This window comes from Balaenoptera borealis (assembly GCF_965194805.1).
Source record: "Balaenoptera borealis genome assembly, chromosome: 1".
In the NCBI taxonomy this organism is placed as follows: Eukaryota; Metazoa; Chordata; class Mammalia; order Artiodactyla; family Balaenopteridae; genus Balaenoptera; species Balaenoptera borealis.
Window position 1 is genome coordinate 190,061,673 of NC_138860.1, and position 16,280 is coordinate 190,077,952.

General features: G+C 47.6%; 1 protein-coding gene across 5 annotated transcripts in view; it reads left to right on the forward strand.

Annotated features, from left to right (window-relative positions):
• The first annotated feature begins 8,868 nt into the window (after positions 1 to 8,868).
• Positions 8,869 to 16,280, forward strand: part of NPHP4 (nephrocystin 4) — a 127,636-nt gene continuing 120,224 nt past the window's right edge. For all 5 annotated transcript variants that reach the window (XM_082398689.1, XM_082398690.1, XM_082398691.1 and 2 more), the window contains exon 1: positions 8,869 to 9,042. In XM_082398689.1, the coding sequence (XP_082254815.1) occupies positions 8,908 to 9,042 (135 nt within the window). In that variant the 5' untranslated portion in view covers positions 8,869 to 8,907. The remainder of the gene's footprint in view (positions 9,043 to 16,280) is intronic.

A 16,280-nucleotide genomic window follows, 5' to 3' on the forward strand; every position in this document is an offset into this window, starting at 1 on the left:
TGCTTTCAGTTTGTCACCATTGAGAGTGATGTTTGCTATGGGTTTGTCATATATGACCTTTATTATGTTGAGGTAGTTTCCCTCTATGCTCACTTTCTGGAGAGTTTTTATCATAAATCGGTGTTGAATTTTGTCAAAAGCTTTTTCTGCATCTTTTGAGATGATGAAATTGTTTTTATTCTTCAGTTTGTTAATATGGTGTATCACATTGATTGATTTGCATATATTGAAGAATCCTTGCATCCCTGGGATAAATCCCACTTGATCATGGTGTATGATCCTTTTAATGTGTTGTTGGATTCTGTTTGCTAGTATTTTGTTGAGGATTTTTGCATCTATAATCATCAGTGATATTGGTCTGTAATTTTCTTTTTTTGTAGTATCTTTGTCTGGTTTTGGTATCAGGGTGATGGTGGCTCGTAGAATGAGTTTGGAAGTGTTCCGTCTTCTGTGATTTTTTGGAAGAGTTTGAGAAGGATAGGTGTTAGCTCTTCTCTAAATGTTTGATAGAATTCACCTGTGAAGCCATCTGGTCCTGGACTTTTGTTTGTTGGAAGATTTTTAATCACAGTTTCAATTTTATTACTTGTGATTGGTCTGTTCATATTTTCTATTTCTACCTGCTTCAGTCTTGGAAGGTTGTACGTTTCTAAGAATTTGTGCATTTCTTCCAGGTTGTGCATTTTATTGGCATAGAGTTGCTTGTGCTAGTCTCTTATGATGCTCTGTATTTCTTCGGTGTCCATTGTAACTTCTTTTTCATTTCTAATTTTATTGATTTGAGTCCTCTGTTTTTCTTGATGAGTCTGGCTAAAGGTTTATCAATTTTGTTTATCTTCTCAAAGAACCAGCTTTTAGTTTTATTGATCTTTGCTATTGTTTTCTTTGTTTCTATTTCATTTATTTCTGCTCTGATCTTTATGATTTCTTTCCTTCTACTAACTTTGGGTTTTGTTTGTTCTTTCTCTAGTTCCTTTAGGGGTAAGGTTAGATTGTTTGAAATTTTTTTCTTGTTTCTTGAGGTAGGATTGTATTGCTAAAAGCTTCCCTCTTAGAACTGCTTTTGCTGCATCTCACAGTCATGTTTTCATTGTCATTTGTCTCTAGGTATTTTTTGATTTTCTCTTTGATTTCTTCAGTGGTCTCTTGGTTATTTAGTAGTGTGTTGTTTAGCCTCCATGTGTTTTTGCTTTTTACGGTTTTTTTCCTGTAATTTATTTCTAATCTCATAGTGTTGTGGTCGGAAAAGATGCTTGATACGATTTCAGTTTTCTTAAATTATCCGAGGCTTGATTTGTGACCCAAGATGTGATCTATCCTGGAGAATGTTCTGTGTGCACTTGAGAAGAAAGTGTTATCTGCTGTTTTTGGACGGAATATCCTATAAATATAAATTAAATCTATTTGGTCTATTGTGTCATTTAAAGCTTGTGTTTCCTTATTAGTTTTCTGTCTGGATGATCTGTCCATTGGTGTAAGTGAGGTGTTAAAGTCCCCCACTATTATTGTGTTACCATCAATTTCCTCTTTTATAGCTGTTAGCATTTGCCTTATGTATTGAGGTGCTCCTATGTTGGGTGCATATATATTTATAATTGTTATATCTTCTTGGATTCATCCCTTGATCATTATGTAGTGTCCTTCCTTGTCTCTTGTCACATACTGTATTTAAAAGTCTATTTTATCTGATATGAATATTGCTACTCCAGCTTTCTTTTGATTTCCATTTGCATGGAATATCTTTATCCATCCCCTCACTTTCAATCTGTATCTGTCCCTAGGTCTGAAGTGTGTGTTTTATAGACAGCATATATTGTTTTTGTATCCATTCAGCGAGCCTGTGTCTTTTGGTTGGAGCATTTAATCCATTCACATTTAAGGTAATTATCGATATGTATGCTCCTATTACATTTTCTTAATTGTTTTGGGTTTGTTTTTGTTGGTCCTTTTCTTCTCTTGTGTTTCCTACTTAGAGAAGTTCCTTTAGCATTTGTTGTAGAGGTGGTTTGGTGGTGCTGAATTCTCTTAGTTTTTGCTTGTCTGTACAGCTTTTGATTGCTCTGTCGAATCTGAGTGAGATCTTGCCGGGTAGAGTAATCTTGGTTGTAGGTTCTTCCCTTTCATCACTTTAAATATATCATGCCACTCCCTTCTGGCTTGTAGAGTTTCTGCTGAGAAATCAGCTGTTAACCTTATGGGAGTTCCCTTGTATGTTATGTGTAGTTTTTCCTTTGTTGCTTTCAATAATTTTTCTTTGTCTTTAATTTTTGTCAGTTTGGTTACTCTGTGTCTCGGCGTGTTTATCCTTGGGTTTATCCTGCCTGGGACTCTCTGTGCTTCCTGGACTTGGGCACCTATTTCCTTTCCTATGTTAAGGAAGTTTTCGACTATAATCTCTTCAAATATTTTCTCAGTTCCTTTCTCTCTCTCTTCTCCTTCTGGGACCACTATAATGCAAATGTTGGTGCATTTAATGTTGTCCCAGAGGTCTCTTAGGCTGTCTTCATTTATTTTCATTATTCTGTTCTCCGGCAGTGATTTCCACCATTCTGTCTTACAGGTCACTTATCCGTTCTTCTGCCTCAGTTATTCTGCTACTGATTCCTTCTAGTGTATTTTTCATTTCAGTTATTGTATTGTTCATCTCTGTGTGTTCTTTAATTCTTCTAGGTCTTTGTTAAACATTTCTTTCATCTTCTCGGTCCTTTCTCCATTCTTTTTCCGAGGTCCTGGATCATCTTGACTATCATTATTCTGAATTCTTCTTCTGGAAGGTTGCCTATCTCCACTTCATTTAGTTGTTTTTATGGGGTTTTATCTTGTTCCTTCATCTGGTACATAGCCCTCTGCCTTTTCATCTTATCTATCTTTCTGTGAATGTGGTTTTTGTTCCACAAGCTCCAGGATTGTAGTTCTTCTTGCTTCTGCTGTCTGCCCTCTGGTGGATGAGGCTATCTAAGAGGCTTGTGCAAGCTTCCTGTTGGGAGGGACTGGTGGTGGCTAGAGCTGACTGTTGCTCTGGTGGGCAGAGCTCAGTAAAACTTTAATCCGCTTGTCTGCTGATGGGTGGGGCTGGGTTCCCTCCTTGTTGGTTGTTTGGCCTGAGGCGACCCAACACTGGAGCCTACCCGGGCCCTCTGGTGGGGCTAATGGTGGACTCTGGGAGGGCTCTCGCCAAGGAGTACTTCCCAGAACTTCTGTGGCCAGTGTCCTTGTCCTCACGGTGAGACACAGCCACCCCCTGCCTTGGCAGGAGACCCTCCAACACTAGCAGGTAGGTCTGATTCAGTCTCCTATGGGGTCACTGCTCCTTCCCCTGGGTCCCAATGCGCACACTACTTTGTGTGTGCCCTCCAAGAGTGGACTCTCTGTTTCCCCCAGTCCTGTCGAAGTCCTGCAGTCAAATCCCGCTAGCCTTCAAAGTCTGATTCTCTAGGAATTCCTCCTCCCGTTGCCGGACCCCCAGGTTGGGAACCTGACGTGGGGCTCGGAACCTTCACTCCAGTGGGTGGACTTCTGTGGTATAAGTGTTCTCTAATTTGTGAGTCACTCACCCACCAGTTATGGGATTTGATTTTACTCTGATTGCGCCCCTCCTACCGTCTCACTGTGGCTTCTCCTTTGTCTTTGGATGTGGGGTATCTTTTTTGGTGAGTTCCAGTGTCTTCCTGTCGATGATTGTCCAGCAGCTAGTTGTGATTCCGGTGCTCTCGCAAGAGGGAGTGAGCGCACGTCCTACGCCGCCATCTTGAACCAATCTCCACCCCCTTGTTTTTGTCCCACTGGATATTTAGATTCTTGAAGACAGGGTATTTGACAGTCCGCTTCGTGGTGTGTGTACTGGGACAGAACAAGTGCTTGGTGAATATTTGTTGACCGGGTCTGCAGAAGCAGAGACCTCCAGGGAACTTTACAGCCGCTCCTTTTGTAGATGAGAAGCAGGCGCCTGGAGGGCCAAAGGCTTTTCCAGAAGTCTGAGAGGAGAGGGAGGACCAGCCCGGTCCTGGACCAGTGCCCTCTCTGTGCCCTCAGGGCCTCTGCTCCTTTGCCTCTCCTGGCCTTGGTGGGCAGAGGGCCGGCATGGCTATAACGTCTTTGATGTGAGTGTGACTGGCTGTGTGCTTTCAGACTGGCTGTTTAACCTCTGAGCTTCACTTTCCACATCTATAACATGGGGACAGTAATGGTACTTACCTTACGGAGATGTTGGAATAATGAATATGAAGATGTTTGCGAGTGCCTGGCTCACGATAAGGATTCAATAAAAGCTGGTGCATTTTCTTTATTTCCCCTCTGGAGAGCCCACTGTACCCTTCTCTTGGGCTCAAAGCATGGGACCCTCCCAGTTTTCCCTTTTCTGTTCATCTAGCCCCAAAGGCCCCTCTGCCCTTCCTCCGCAGACTTCTTAATTCCTCCACAGCATAACTTAATGATTTACTGAATCAATAAAAAAGTTTTCACTGAGGGCCTAGGCCTGACCTCGTGGAGCTCAGTCCTGCAGGACAACCGGGACCACGTAGCCTGGTGGAGCCTGGTGGAGCGGGGTGCCTTCTGTGGCAGGGTCCTGTGTGGGGGATGGAGGTGCTCTCCTGGGGAGGTGGCTCCTGGTCTGACTTCTCAAGGAAGAGGAGGAGTCACCCCGGGGTGTGCGCCTGTTGGGCTGGGGGGTGGCACGGACGTGGTGTCCGGGAGGAACTGAAGCAAGGGCCGCGTGGAGTGGACAGGAGTGAGGGCTGGGTGAGAGCCGTTCTGGGTGGGGGGGTGGGGGAAGGCAAGAGCTCTGCGTGTCCCAGAGCCCCTGGGACCGTCTGGGCTCCCACCCCCAGGAGCCCGTGTCTCAGGAGTCACCTCCCTTCCGTCTCCCTCTCGGAATGTTGCTGCCTGCTTGCACCTGCCCGTCTCAGTTCTTTGATTTTGGGTGGCCTGCCTTTCCGAGTAGCTGCCTCTTGTGCCGGTGCATCTTCTGCTGGTGCTGCCTGGGGCATCCTGTTGTGCGTCCCCTGCCCGGGCGACCGTAGCGGGAGGCTCCGCAGCAGCTCCCCGCCAAGTGTGGTGCTGGGTCCCACTCCCTCAGGGAAGTGCGGGGAGGTACTGGCGCAGGAATCTGGGGCACGGGAGCAAAGTCTGGAGCGCCCTGCAAAGGAGACTGCGTCCTGGGCTCAGGAAACACCGCGGGGCAGGGTGTGGGGCTGGTGGGGCCCCTTCCAGAGGGTATCCTGCCGCGTGTGCTTTACTCGTGCTCCCGAGGCAGGAAGGGCTTCCCTGTAGATACGCACTCACTTTCTAAGGATAAACCTCCCAATTTTATAACTAATGTCAAGGGGAAAAGCACATTTTCCTGAAAAACAAATGTTTGGGAGTCAAGTTTATTGAAACTTAAATTTCATGATTGAATTTGTTGAGTCCTGATGGACAGCCTGGTACCAAGGCCACAGGACAGTAGGTTCCATTCTGCAAGCAGTGGGCCAGTGAGCAGATCAGTACAGGACAGGTGACAAGTGCTCAGAGGCCTGCTGGGTGTTGGTCAGACCTCTTCTGCTTATAGGTCATGGACACCTGTAGGAGTTCCCATGGCTTCTGTAACAAATTACCACAAACTGGGGGACTGAAAACAATTTCTCTTCTTTCAGTTCTGAAGGTTAGAAGTCAGAAATCAGTCTCGCTGGGATAAAGTCAAGGTGCGTGCAGGGCTGTGATCCTTCTGGAGGCTCTAGGGAGAATCGGTTTCCTTGCTTTTTCCAGCTTCAAGAGGCGCCGGCATTCCTCGGCTTGTGGTCCCTCCCTCCGTCTTCACGTCTTTCCTGCTTCTGCCTCGCCTGGCCTTTTCTCTGACCCCCCTGCCTCTCTCTCATCAGGACCCTTGTGACGATAGCAGGCCCACCTGGGTAATCCGGGTACTCTCCCCATCTCATGGTCTTTAACCTGCTCACACCCACAAAGTCCCTTTTGCCACGTGAAGTCCAACATTCATAGGTTCTGAGGATTAGGATGGGGACGTCTTTGGGGGCCATTATTTAGCCACCACAGGCCTCCACAGGCCTTTACGGCTCCTGTAACTCAGCTCTGGTCGGGGTGGGGCTGCCTTCCATCAGGCTCTCTCCACCTGGAGGTCTGGGTCCTGCCGGCAGGGCCGTCCTCGCCACCCTCCATCTCCACCAGCCTCCCCTGGGCTGGCCTCTACCTTAGGCTCTCCCTGGGGTGGCAGAATGGCCCCTGGGGCTCCAGGCCGGCCTGGGCAGCTCCTGGCCTGGGGGAGAGAGAGCCTGTCCAGAGGGCGGCATGGCTGGAGTCCCAGGGAAGACACACCCAGTGTGTGTCATAGGTTCATTTCTGAGACCGTCGCTGAAGCCCTCTGGCCGGAACTGGGGAGGGTCGTTCCACAAAACAAGGGATGTTGGGTAGACAAATATAACCTACAAAGGAAAAAAACCCCAAACTAACCAATGTGCGCGCCTTCCTGTTCATACGGTAACAGTGTGGATCTGGAGGCTGAGGGGTGTGCCCGCCCAAGGGGGTGCCGGGTGGGAGTGGCATTCCAGTGGGGGGCTGGGCCCCGCCCCGAGGCCCGCCGGGTGTGGGAGAGCAGCTCGGGGGCCGGTCACATCCGTGCCCCCCAGACCCCCTGCCTTCCCAGCACAGCCTGTGAGCGTGGAGGTGGGCTGGCTGCCCGAAGCCTCGAATTTTGGGTCCCTGTAGAGCAGCCCTTTTCCAGCTTTTGAGTGTCAGATCCCTTTATGCTTTAAAAAATGATTGAGGACTCCAAATAACTTTAAAACTTGAGTGATATCTACCAATATTTATTATTGAGAAATATCTACAGTGTTATTAATTCATTTAAAAACAGTAGACCTGTTACATGTTAACATAAAGATGTATTTTTTTAATGAAAGCCAATTGTGTTTTCCGAAACAAAAACATGAGCAAGAACTGTGGGGTTGTTTTGCTTGTTTGTGAATCCCTTTAATATCCGGCTGACAGACTGCTGAGGACTGCTTGGTCTGGTACAGCCTTCTCTGTTGTGATGGGTCATTTCGGCTGAAGTATTTGAAGGAAATCCAGCCTCACCCAGATAAGGGAGTAGGCCCTTAGAGAACTGTGGATATTCTGCTTTGGTGCTGTACCCAAATCCACAAGTGGTTGTTTCTTAAGGGTGTCTTGCGTGCGGAGTTTGACACCCTGTTCGTGAACTTTCATAGTGTTAGGTTAAACCCTCTGGTCTGCCTCGCACTTTGGGTGGATCTTTCATCCATGCAGAATTTTACACCATCATGCTTGTTCACTCAGAGAATACCGCTTCTGAGTTAGGCAGATCTTCCAAATATTGACACATCTAATCACACAATTTCAAAAGATCACTTTCGTTACCTGCGCTACCCATCTTGTCAGGAAAGTCTTTAAAGAAGTATGCAGCTGTCAGGCTCACAGTGGAGGGTACAGACTTTCCCAATTCTGAATTTTGCCTGAAAGCTCAATTTTTTTGATGAGTTTTCCTTGCAGTGACAGGTTCATTTTGTTCACGTTTGCGAGATTGTCTACAAAGCACCCAAGTCTGAAAAACCATGGTTTGTCTGTGAGCCGTTCTTTTAGTAAGAATGGTGTTGCTGAGTGAAAGAAGAAGCTAGTTCAGCCCGCAGCCCAGCTATCACGCCCGGCTCACCCTGGGGTGACCATTGTCTTTCATCTGGCAGCAGAAATGCTTTTCGTGTATTTCCCGTTTCATCACAGAATGTTAAAAGCACGCACCCTCAAGGGTCAAGACGTCATAAAATCCATAGTTTTCACAGCTTCCCCAAGGACGTTCTTAGGTGAAGCTGTTGAACTTTGTGCCGTGAGAGGTGAAGAGCACAGGATGGCTGGTGGGGTGTGGTGCCCTCTGCCTCGGGGCGTAATGAGGCCCCAGCAGCTTCACCCACCACTGCCTCGGCGCCACCCGTGCCAATGCCAACCCAGTGAAAGAGGCAAGTGGCATCTGGAGGTTATGAAAATAGCTTTGACCCTGTGGAGCCCTTGACCACCTTGGGCAACCTCAGGGGTTTGGGAACCACATTCAGAAAACTGCTGTCTTAGAAGATCAAACCCCATGCCTTCTTGCTTGCCGTTTTAGCATACAGAATTCGGCCTCTGTTCAAGGCCAAGAGCTTAAGATTTTGTGTCAGCTGAAGACAGTCTCTCGAGAAGGTTCAGATCCCTGTCTGCTGGAAGGCAGGTAACATCCTTATTGAGCCAGGTCGCCAAGACACCCGGAGCCCTCAAAACCTGTCCCCACCTGGCTTCACCAGCAAGACTGCATGTAGCTCAGCTGTCTTGGGTGCCGGACTTCAGGGTCCCCTTGAGCCAGGGCTCTCGTGATGACATCTGGACCCATTGGCCTTGCTCTGGCTCTGCCTGCCTTTTTGTATGTGTCTCAAGGTAGCTGCTCCTGTGGTGGCCTGGGCAGCTTCAGGCTGATGACCTCTCTGCTCCGAAGGCCCCAGGGAAGAGTGTTTCCTTCTCCTAACAGAACCAGCAGAAGCGCTGAGATCACCTCTCGTTGGCTCGGAGTGGGTCATGCGCCCCAAGCCGCTCTAAGACAGCCCTGGTTCCCGAGGCCTGGTGCCCTTGTGCAGGGCTCGACCTCCACAGCTGGACAAAGCACGTGCCGGTCCCTAAACCAGTCACTGAGGCCAGGATAGGTGTGCTCTGGTTGGCCAGGGGAGGGTGGCGTGGGCGCCAGTCTGCTGCCCTGGGGGCTAGAGGGTGGGATGGCAGAGTGTGGGTTGCAGGGGTGGTGGTTTCCCTGGGGTTCCCGGGAGGTAGGAAGCTTTCAGAACTGCTCTAAGAACTGTGGCCCTCATAACTCTTTTCTTTATTTGAACATGAATGCCGCAGGTAGTCCTAGAGGCCCCCAGCAACCCTCAGACCGGCAGAATGCATGACTGGCACAGGATCTTTGACCAAAACCTGCTGGTCCCTCCCCACACACAGAGAGCACGCCAGCCTCTAAAGGAATCGACGGCATTTCAGTGTGTCCTGAAGTGGCTTGATGGCCCGCTAATTAAGCAGGTAAAGAAATTGGTTCTTTACTGTCAAATGCACGCTGTCACTGCTCTCACCTGAGATGGTATTGATTTTCACATGTTTATTTGAGTCTTGCACTGTACCCATCACCCCGGGCGTTGGCAGTACTCGGAGGTAAAGTGGTCCATCAGCAAAGAGGATTTGTGATTCAGCGACTCGGTCAGCACTTTTGACCCTGGCTAAAGGCTGCTTTTTGCCTACAGTGGAGCAATCTAAAAACCCAGGTAATTCGATTTCCTGGGTTATTTCCTGGCCACGTTGTTTGCAGGAGGTGGCCTTGTGCGTGGCTCAGCGTGGCCTGCTTTCGGCCTGGCAGTTAGAACAGCAGGGGCGGGGCTCTGGGCATCCTGGGGGATGTGCCTGGGAGGTACCACCGCCTTTGCACATTCAGGCCCTTGCTCTGTGGCTCTGCGTCCACCTGTGCCCTCCAGCCGCCAGGGAACCTGCTGGAGAAGCTGGTGCTCCTGTGCCTCCTCAGACCACCCACATGATTGGATGGTCCTAGGGAGGCCCAGTGTCCTGGGGGGGCGCACAGGCAGGATCCAGCCCTGCCAGTGTGAGCATGTGGCTTGGCAAGACTGTATCTTCTTCCTCTGCAGCTGGCAGGGTCATTCTCCAGGCACTCAAAGCTGTCGGAGCGCTGGGTCTATTATTAAATCACTCACATCCATCCTGCATCATCACTTCAAACTCTTTGATTGAGCACCTGCTATGTGCTTGCCACTGTGTTAGGTACCGTGGTGATTACTGCTCTTACTACTTTACTTCTTAGCGCTTTACTTGTATTAGTTCACTTCGTCCTCATGACAACCCCAAGATGTAGGTAGCATCATTACCCCTGTTTTACAGAAGAGGAGGCAACCCGAGAGAGGTGACCTTGGTTGCCCAGGGTGACAGAGCTCCAGCCGGCCAGCTGGGACTCCAACCTAGGGAGACCAGCTCCAGCAGTCCTGGCCTTCCAGGAGCTCACAAGATAGTGGACAGCAGTTTCCTCTTTCTTAGGAATTTTGCAAAGGAGATTTTATTTATTTTCCCATTTTACTTTATTAATTCATTTTAATTTGTTTTTGAAAAGGTAATTCCCATAGTTCAAAATTCACAAGGGCGCACAGGGAAAGTGTATTGTCCCATGAAGTCCCCAAGGCACCCAGTGTCCCACCCTAGATACAGCCAGTGTTAACCTGTTTTCTGTACAACTTTCTGGAAATTCTAAGCAAATACAACAAATAAATACAGTTGTATGTATTTTTCCTTTTTTTTACATAAATGATAGCTTATATTCTGTTCTATATCTTAAAAAATATTCTTAACAATATGTGTTATAGGTTGTTCATGTCATTCCATGAAGAATTTCTGACTCTTTCTTAAGACAGCATAGCTTTTCCTGTGTGGATGACCCGTCATCCATTCATTAGGCCCTTGCTGATGACCGGTTGGACTCCTTCCAGGGCTTTGCTTTTACAGACATTGCTACAATGCGTAACTTCACTGACATCATTTAAAAAAATGCACACATATGTCTGTGGAATGATTCCTACAAGTGGTTTCATGATCTCGAGTCACACATTAAATGTTTTCATTTAAAACCCAATTATAAGTTGTTTATAAAAAATCACACTGTAAACCTAAAGTGTATGTCTTCAAACCGTATGTAAGAAAGGAAAAGGATGGAAAAAAGGCCGTGTAAACACTAAGCATAAGAAAGCTTTGTGACTATACTAATATCAGACAAAGTAGAGTTCAAGGCGAAGCATATTTCTAGAGATAAAGGGGCATTTCATAGTGATGATGGTAATCAGGAAGACATGACAGTCCTAAATGTGTATGCACCTATGTCGGGAGCCCCCAGAGGCACCTGCCAGGTTCGGTGATACACTAGGAGGAGGACTTGACATGACTCAGCACATAGTCATCCTCAAAGGAAAGATTTATTTCAGTGAAAAATTACCGAGTAAGATCAGCCAAGGGAAAGGCATATGGGGGGAAACGAGTGTGAGCTTCCAGGGTCATCTGCCATGGGAATCCCACAGGACAGACTTCATTCCCTCAGCAACAGGCTGTGACAACACCTGTGAAATGCTGCCAACCAAGGAAGCTCGTTAGAGACTCAGTGCCCACAGGCTCTAAAAAACCTCAGGGCTTCTTGGGAACTGGTCGTGTAGACACCCTCTGCCTAGCACGTACCAAGATTCCAGAGTCCCAGAAGGAAAGCAGGTGTTCAGCATAAATCACTCTGTACGAGCAGTTTAGGTACCGGGAGCCATTCTTATTCGTTAGGGTGGTGGGGAACCCCACGTTCCCAGACTCTAGCCAAGGGCCAGGCTTGTAAGCCAGCCTTTCAAAGCATAACTGGCCTGCTATGATAACTCTTTTGTGCCCGGCACTCAGTAACACGGCTTCCAAATCCGTGAAGCAAAATTTGTAGAACTAAAGGGAACTACATTTAGGTTCACCTTCATAATTGGAGACTTATCACTCTCTCTCAATAATTGATAGAACAAATAGACCGCCCCCCCCCAAAAAAAATCATAAGGATTTGGAAGATCTGAACACCACCACCAACCACCTTGACCGAATTGTCACCTCTAAAACACTACACACCTAACAAATAAAATACACATTCTTCTCAAGTGCATGCGGAACATTTACGGAGATAGATAATATGCTTGGTCATAAAAATAAGTCTCAAGAAATTTAAAAGGATTGAAATTACAAAGAATATGTTCACTGACTAATATGTTATTAAATTAGAAATCAATAACAATGAGATACCTAGAAAATCCCCAAATGGTAGAAAATTAAACAGCACACTGCTAACTAACCCTTGGGTCAAAGAAGAATTCAGAGAGAGGGCTTCCCTGGTGGCACAGTGGTTAGGAATCTGCCTGCCAATGCAGGGGACATGGGTTCGAGCCCTGGTCCAGGAAGATCCCATGTGCCACGGAGCAGCTAAGCCCACGAGTCACAACTACTGAAGCCTGCGCGCCTAGAGCCCGTGCTCCGCAACAAGAGAAGCCACCGCAATGAGATGCCCATGCACTGCAAGTAAGAGTAGCCCCCGCTGCCGCAACTAGAGAAGGACCGTGCGCAGCAACAAAGACCCAATGCAGCCAAAAAATAAAATAATAAAATAAATAGATTTATTAAAAAAAAAGAATTCAGAGAGAAATTAGAAAATAATTTGAACTGAATAATGTAAGAATATATCAAAATTTGTGGGATGCAGTTAATGCAGCCCTTTGAGGGAAACTTATAGCTTTATATGACTACTTTAGAAAAGAAGAAAGGTACAGGCATACCTCATTTTATTGTGCCTTACTTCACTGTGCTTTGCGGATATTGTATTTTTTACAAATTGAAGGTTTGTGACAACCCTGCATGGAGCAAGTCTATCAGTGCCATTTTTCCAGCATTTGCTCGCTTCATGTCTCTGTGTCCCATTTTGGTAATTCTTGCAATATTTCAGACTTTTTCATTATTATTATATGTGTTATGGTAATCTGTCATCAGTGATCTTTGATATTACTACTATGACTCACTGAAGGCTCAGATGATAGTTGGTATTTTTTAGCAATAAATTGTTTCAAAATTAAGGTATGTACATTGTTTTTTAGACATAATGCTATTGTACACTTAATAGACTACAATATAGTGTAAACATAATTTAATATGCACTGGGAAACCAAAAAATTCGTGTGACTCCCTTTATTATGATATTCGCTTTATTGCAGTCGTCTGGAACTGAACCCTCAATGTCTCCGAGGTCTGCCTGTATAAAAATCAACAACCCCTGCTTCCTCCTTAAGAATCTAGATAAAAGGAACAAATTAAAACCAAAGAAAATAAAAGAAGGAAGTAGTGAATTTCTGGGCAGAAAGCAATAAAGGGCAAATAATAGAGAAAATCAGCAAAGCTAGAAGTTGGTTCTTTGAAAAGATTAATAATACTGATAAACCCCTGGCAAGACTGGTCACGAGAAGAGAGAAAAAACAGATTACCAATATTAGGAAAGAAAGAAGGAGCATCACTATGTATTCTATGGACATTAAAAAGATAATCAAGGGATATTATGAATAACTTGTGTCAATAAATATAACTTAGATGAAATGGACAAATTTCTTGAAACGCACAACTTACCAAAAGTGACACCAGAAGAAATAGAAAATCTAAATAGCCCTATATTTATTAAAGAAATTGAATTCATAATTAAAAAGCTTCCAGACTTAGATGACTTCACTCTTGAATTTAATAAACTATTAAAGGAAGAAATAATACCAATTCTAGAACAACTCTTTCAGAAAATAGAGGAGGAGGGAATGCTTCCCAGGTGCTTTTTTGAGGCCATCATAACGCTGATACCTAAACCAGGCAAGGATGTGACAAGAAAAGTACAGATGCATATCTCTCATGAATCTTAGCACAAAAATCCTTAATATATTAGGGCATCAGATCCAGCAATATATAAACATGATGGGGTTTATTGCAGGAGTACAAAGTTGGTTTTACATACAAAAATCAGCCACTAACATTTAGAAGATCAAGTAGGGAACATGTTGAAAGTTCAATTTGGATCATCTTACAAATATGTGCAATTTTAGTTAATTTGAGAATTGATAGCTTTAGATGATAGCAGACTTCCCTGTGAAAGGTGTTGGCTGAAAATATTACATGCTTATTTTGAACTCAAGGCACTTTATTAGTCATTTTGGTATGTTTTTCTTACTATTCATTTACCTTTTTGGTTTAGTTTAATTTTACCATGAACGTTGATTACTTTCCTTTGGGATGGCTATTTCAATTCAATTTGGTATTTATTGTGTGTTTGGAACTGTGCGGGGGACACAAGGGTGACCACCCCACACTCTGTCTTCATGGAGCTCTTGGTCCAGCGCGGGGAGATGGACCTAGAAACTTAGACCTGAGTAGAATTGGGTACAGAGTTGCAGAGACGTGGAGGAGGTGGTTAGGGTGTGGAGTTCCGGGAAGGAGACCAAGTCTGCAGGGGAGATCTGGGAGTCCCCAGGTCCCGGCTGGTGATCTCCCCTCCCTGAGAGAGTGGTGAGGAGGTGGAGGGGGCCGATGGTGGTGCCCTGGGTGGTACCAGCTGTGAGGGGAGGCCTGGCCCCCTGGGCAGGTGTGCACACTGAGCACCTCCCCAGGCATGGTCTAGTCCCCAGCCCCAGGGATGGAGCTGGAGGAGGATATTCCAGGCTCTCGTCCTCCTGGAGCTGACATTTAGGTTGGGGTGACCGACCACCAGCATGTAAACGGACAGCTGATGGACACAGGAAACAGAAAGTGGGGTTGGAGGACAGGGGCCTGGATGGCGGGGGTCAGGGAAGGCCTCTCTGGTCAGGGCCTGATGGAAGCGAAGGAGCGATTACAGCAGAGGAGCGGCGGGGAGGGAGGGGGGTGTGGGGCGGTGCTGAGAGAGGGGGGAGATGGGAGAGGGCCTGGGCTTGGGATCCCCCCAGACCTGTTGCATCCTCCCCACCTTCACACACGACACCACCTCTCTCCCAGCTGCTCTGGACGGGGGACGAGCCGTCATCTTTCACTAGGGGCTGGGACTCCCCTGCCAGACCCGGGAGGCCTGGGCAGACAGGCGGCCGCCAGCCTCTCCTTCCTGCCTCTCTGCCCCTCGCATCCTGAGTCTGGCCGTTGTCAGGGTCGCTGGGCAGTTCTTTCACAGACGTCCCGAACGTGCCCACTCCTCGTCCCACCTGTGGCCCCCCCGGCGCCCCCCACCCCCGCCTGCCTGGGTGACGGCAGCAGCCTCCTCACGTCCCCTCCCCACATTCCCGTCCCCATGTGGAGCTGGAGTGGTTTCCTTTTTCCAGCGTTATTGACATATAATTGACAAATAAAATTGTAGGGTACTTGAAACGTACAGCGTGATGATTGGGCGTCCATGTGGGTTGTGGAAGGATTCCGCCAGCAACTTCACACACCCATCACCTCACACTGGACTGATTTTCATAGACTCTCGAATCAGGTGGTGTCACTTCTGCTCAGGCTCTTTCCCTGGCTTCTCCTCCAATTTGGAGTAGAAACCCGGCTTCAAATCACGCTCTGTGAGACCTGCGTGGGCGGCCCCTGCCCCTTCTCCGCGCCCCTTACGCAGTCCTACGGGCGCAGTCCTACGGGCGTTCTGTTTTAAAACACACCTGGGCTTTTGTTTTTATTTTGTTTTATTCTGGTGGGACCAGCAGAGCAGGAAACGATTGCCACTGAAAGATGGTTTCGTCCTCGTGGTTCCCCGGAGGAGGGGCCGCACCACGCCCTGCAGGGCCACATGGGGAAGCAGCTGGGTCGGTTAGGAGACAGTGGGATGAGGGGAGAGCCTGGGCAAGAGCCTGTATAGCGGTTTTCGTGGGAAGGGATGGGTGAGGCCGGGTCAGCAGATGCACACGCTTAGGACTGGCCAGTCTGAGTAATTTCAGTGGCTGCCGGGGTGGAGGGGCCGCACCTGGTTGCCTGGTTCTGGCCTGGGATGATTAGGGTGGGAGGATATTGTCTCCTGGAGTGTGAGCCAGGTAGGGGGCGGGTGGGGCTATGGGCTGGAAGGCAGGTCATTTACTGTCACTAGGAATTAGCTGGCCCTGGGCGGGGCAGTCTCTCCCCATGAGGGAGGCCCCAGCGGTCAGAGCACTAAGAACACAGGAAGTGAGAAAAAGTAGTTAACGTCGTTATATATGGTCAGGGTGCTTTCTTGCTGGTCCCTGAGCACCCAGCTCTCTTGGCCCAGAGCCGCCTCCTTCCTGGCTCACTCTCCGCAGGTCCACTCCTGGTTCCCACCCCCTTAGTTCTCAGTTCACACGTCATCTTTCAGAGCCCCTTCCCTGGCTGTCCTATTCAAAGAGCCAACCCACTCATCTCCCCTCACCCACTTTCATTGTTCTTCATGTGAGCCCCAAGGATGGAGATTTTGTCTGTTTTGTTCCTTTTTGTGTCTCTGGTGCCTAGAACAGTGATACACAGAATAGATGCTTAAATAATGTTTACCAAATGATCACATGAGAGGAAAACAGAACTCCTGGTCCCGGGGCAGACAGTAAGAGCTGCACCAATGCCAGCTGCACCAGTCACAAAAGCACTAAAGGCCCAGGCAGAACCTTACTGTAGGTGGTGCCGCTCTGGGGAAAGGGCTGGTCTTTATAGTGTCTGGTGCCTTGTCTGTATTTGTGGCCATGACTTCTCAGTTCTCAAAGATCCGCTTTTCT